Below are 5,000 nucleotides of genomic sequence, written 5' to 3'. Positions count from 1 at the left end.
TGTAATTAAACATTTTTGCACTTGAATTCAAAGGCAGATCTCATCTCCAGGAAGTATATTCCCTTCTCTTCTTGTCCCACAAGGTTATTTATGGACAAGTCACTGTTGTGACCCGAAATTGCCTCACACACATGCTAGATTATATTGTAATGCAAATGAGAAAAACTAACCGTGAAAAGGGCTATTACAAAGGAAGCACTATCTCTTCAATTATTTAAGACCCTGAATGTTGGTTTGGCTGGGGTTGGAACCCATGCCCTCTCTTTTGAAAGTCTGGTACACTCTCTACTGATCAAGCCATCTGGTTGGCTGTTCAACTGAGCCATTTTGTTGGCAGTAACCGGTAACCAGTAAATTGAACCATGTGTAAAATGTCAGTTTAAAGAATGATTTTTTCTTAAAGGATGAATTTAATTTCTCTTGCTTAGGTTATGGGGGGATCATGGACAAAAATCTCTGGAGGGAGCCAAAATTTGCTTGATTAATGCATCTGCAACTGGAACAGAAATCTTAAAGAACCTCATCCTTCCAGGTATCATAATTATTGCAATGACTGCATGTACAAGTCCACTATCTAATAAAAGCTTATATATGTATGTGTTGTGGTTCAATTTTTTGTTTATTCATTTTAAAAGCAACTTTATTCATTTAATTCAATGAAAGGGAAGGAAAGCAGAGGTTATCCTTATCGAGGGACTATCCACCTGCAGTCGGATGTAATTTTGCTGAGAGTCGATTTTGATGAGGGAGAAAAACCGGAGTACCCAGAGAAAAACCCTCAGAGTCAGTTTGATATTGACTGAAACTCAGCCCACATACGGCCCAAAGCCAGGGTTGAGCCCGGGTCACAGAGGTGGGAGGCGCGGTCGATGACCGCTAAACCACCCTGACTCAATCAATCAAAATTGAACTAGTGTGAAAATTTTTGAACCAGGAAAATTTTGAACCACAGCATTATGTACAGTAGTAATGTAATATTGTTTTGAGTTGACTTATCCACTCTAAAGAGAATGATGTTTTACATTTAACAGGTTTTTTAACCAATTGGCCCCTGGGAGTGACACTTAAACAGATTTTAATCTGTCTGTATTAAACACCAGTCTGAGACAATTTAATACTCATCAACTGGTGGCATCCTAAGGCACCTGATGAGTAAATGATTTAACCAGTCATTAACTCATTGACCCCTGGGAGTGAGTCTTAACAGGGTTTACTCTGTCTAACGCCAGTAGATTTTTTTTACTCCTCAACTGGGGGTGTCCTTAAGGGCACCTGAGGAGAACTGGTTAACTTCGTGATACAAACTGTAATATCAGTTACTCGATTGATCCAAAATGTTATTTCAACTTGTAATCTTGTAAAGCTAATAATGACAAGTGAGAATGATTTACAATCACATTTCTGGTTGGTTAACTTTATCCCGTAGATAAGTCACTATCTGACATTTTTGATCTGTGCAAAAATCTCAGTACTTCTTTAGGTAAACACTCTAAGCATACAGTAGAGCTGTGTGCAAAAACCTTGGCCAGCATCTAACGTGGGGTATATTTTATAATCTGGATGGTGACTTATATACTGGATAAAGTTTTTTGGCCTTTGGAATCTGGTCCAGCATGGAAAGTATGGATGTACATGTTGTTGTTGTTGTCCTATTCTTTCTCATTTCTTTGGGATTTTAGGATCAAGTCCTTACTTACGTAAAGGTTTTGTCCCATGATTAAAAAGTAATCATTTTTCGACTGAACTTTTTATCCAGTTATAGTTGTATTGCTTCATCGTTACCAACAATTTTATGGCTAAGTACTGTGTAAATAATAATAAATAATAATAATAATAATAATAATAATAATAATAATAAACCGCAATATCACTAAGTGTCCATAATAATAATAATACTACTACTACTACTACTAATAATAATAATAATAATAATAATAATTTTGGACTTTCTGTGACCAGAACAACCTACGAGGAGATGATAATCTGCTTAGCCTTAGAGACTAAGTGTCTTCTGGAGGATTAGGGTAGTCCTAATGATTGCCACTGCCTGCATTCCTCTCAACACAGCTAGAATCCCAAGATCTTTGTAAAAAACACTCCAACTGACCAGACACCACACCCAAACAACCAACCAACCACCAACAGCCCCTTATGTCCAGAAATGCTCCTAATTAGATGCACCTTCATCTTCACCTTTTCCCTTAACACTACCTTGTCTATCCACAACCTATCCTTTGTACCCCATGACCTACATGTATTCTTACACCCCTTCCGCTCATCCAGAAACAACCCATCCTTGCTTCTCTGCTGAGATCTCAGTGAGTAGCTTCTGTGACATCAACAGCAAGCATGCATTACTGCTCTGTAGTTGCTAGCTTCTTGACATGATCCTTTGTATCAGCACAGTCCTCCCATTTACCATCCATTCTGGCACCTCCCCACTGTCCAAAAACCCTGTAGACTCTCTAAACTCAACCCATGCAACAACTTAAAATGCTTAAATGAAAATACCCTTACATCAGTGGGAACCAGATCCTTCCAATTCGCCACCTTCCACATCCTCGTGACACTAATCTTCACTTCACCTTGCTTCTCCACACTATGCATCCTGTCCCTCACCTCATTCAACCAACTAGAGTCCTTGTTATGCCTTTTTTCACTGACCAAATATACCCCTCCAGAACCTCGTTGCCTCCCTTGCATTCGATGCTTGGATCATCCCCAAATTCCCCTTGTCCCCCAACCCCTTGTGCAACTGACTCTGGTTATTCTTAAACAACGTGTTCTGTCTAACCTTCTTACAATCATAGTATAAATTAAGTGAAGCTACGATCCTCGCTTCTTAGCTTCACTTCATTTCATATCTGCAGTTCAATCTAATATTATCGTTTAGTTCATTAATAGTATAAATTGTCTACAAACCCACTGATTTCCCGTGCTCCCAGGATATATCTTGCTCCCAGACTGAACCTTCCTTCTCGACTACCTGATACTGTACATGCTATGGTCTATAATTTCAACTGATCCATCACTTTCTCCTCAACACTAGCCAAATCCTACCGCCATTCCACGGTGCTCTTCTCAATCCTTCTTTGCCACCTGGGTTTCTTCTTCTAAAACTTGTTACCTTTCTTCTTCCCCATCAACCCCAACCTATCCATGGCTACATATGAGCCAGTAGAGAAAAGCCAATATTGATCTCTGACACTGACATCCCATCCCTCACAAGATCATCCATCAGCTCTACCACCATCATCCTTAAAGTTTATACCACCTTAAGTTTGCTTGTCAAACCTTCACCGCTCCATTGGTCCTGCCCTTCCCATCGCAATCAGAATTTTAAATGACAATGGCCTGACGCCCCAATGAAGCTTTTAGAATAGCTGTTTCCTTTGTCAAAGGGGTTGAAAGCAGCCGCCCAGGCTCATCTGCCCCTCCAGAACCTAGCCTCTTCTAACAGCACTTGCTATGCTGGAAAAGTCTCGAGAAATGCTGTGAAGCAATTCAACAGTAGCTCGCCTTTCGATTCACTATCAAATCGCTCTGTTGTATGTTTAGTTCTCCTGCTATAGATATCCACTGGCACCACTAGGAATAGTATGCTCACCGCCATAATATAATAATTATAATATAATATAATATAATATAGTATAATATAAATAATAATAATAATAATAATAATTATTATTATTATTATTATTAGTATTATTATTATTATTATTTTTATAATAGTGAAGATACATGGAAGCCTTGTTCACGAAAAACTACAATACTGTGGGATATGACTTGAAATAAAATAATATTAATCATGTTCTCTCTCTTGTATTTACCGCTTTTTGATTTTCTTCTCTCAATGGTGTTTCTTGTCAATTTCTAAGTATTTCTAGCAATCCCCGTTACACTGTACATTTCCTTTCTTTGTCAATTTTTGTCCAGGTATAGGATCTTTTACCATTGTGGATGGACAAAAAGTCACGGGTGAAGATGTAGGGAATAAGTGAGTATCAGAGTATAGGACCTACATTTTAGCATGAAGATACCAGCAGTACGAGTAAAGACCACACGTACTCTATCCTCTTTTTGGCTCCAATATTGTTTAAAAGGCAGATTGTTTCATCAACCATATATTAAATAAGAAAATTAATATTGAGTCAACAATAATATCAAATGTCGTTGAACCATTAAATGCAAAATACATTTTGACCGTTGGTCACTCTACTTAAACAAGCCTCACCCCCGGGGGTCAATGAGTTTATGTTCATTAATTTTTATAAAGATGCAACCCTGTGACTGGATGATTCAAATCTAAACAAACGTTTTAACAGCCTTGTCAACCGCAGAGTTTCAGTGGCTCATTGATAAGAGCATCCAGTTAGATCTTGGAGTCACAACTTACATGTATCTCCCTGTGTTTACGGTATAATTTTATACATGATTGTACTCTTGCAGCTTGAAAAGTCAAGTTATCACCTTTTTCATAACAAGCTGCACCACTAGAGAAGTGCTCACCAGAATAACATCCTTCTCACATAGAAAGTTTTACATTTTTAATTTGCACCTGCATGTTTATGTCAGTAGTTAATTTGTGATACCAATTTTATGTTACTTGCAGCTTCTTTTTGACAAAGGAAACAATTGGAAAGGTACGAATTCTTGATTGCAATTTCACAAATTAACCCTTTCTTTCTTCAGCGTAACACCTCCAGATTTTTCCCTTTCCTACTCTAGGTGATTTTACTTGTCAATGGGGGACAGGTCGGGCAAGGAAAGGTTGATAATTCAATAAGGAATTAGATATTATAGTATAGAAATGTGGTACAGAATTGGTAAAAGGCCAAGTCAATAAAAAAATGCATGTATTAAGTATTAAGTGACTGGTTCGCTGATTGGCTGACTGAATAAAAAAAAGGCCAAGTCTCTGTTACGAGCCTAGAAAGGCCCATCAGGCCAGCACTTATCTCTGGTTTCCGTAGCATGAAGTGACAAGGAGTATTTTTCTC

At 38.1% G+C, this 5,000-nt stretch overlaps 1 protein-coding gene across 1 annotated transcript in view; it reads left to right on the top strand.

Moving 5' to 3' along the window:
• Positions 1–5,000, top strand: part of LOC137974794 (NEDD8-activating enzyme E1 regulatory subunit-like) — a 32,090-nt gene that overhangs the window by 3,063 nt on the left and 24,027 nt on the right. Inside the window, exons 2-4 of the mRNA XM_068821775.1 lie at positions 429–532; positions 3,937–3,997; positions 4,613–4,643. Of these exons, the coding sequence (XP_068677876.1) occupies positions 429–532; positions 3,937–3,997; positions 4,613–4,643 (196 nt within the window). The remainder of the gene's footprint in view (positions 1–428; positions 533–3,936; positions 3,998–4,612; positions 4,644–5,000) is intronic.

The sequence above is a fragment of the Montipora foliosa genome, chromosome 11 (assembly GCF_036669935.1).
Source record: "Montipora foliosa isolate CH-2021 chromosome 11, ASM3666993v2, whole genome shotgun sequence".
Taxonomy (NCBI): domain Eukaryota; kingdom Metazoa; phylum Cnidaria; class Anthozoa; order Scleractinia; family Acroporidae; genus Montipora; species Montipora foliosa.
The sequence above is the reverse complement of the archived record's forward strand: the minus strand, read 5'-3'. Positions and strand labels throughout refer to the sequence as shown.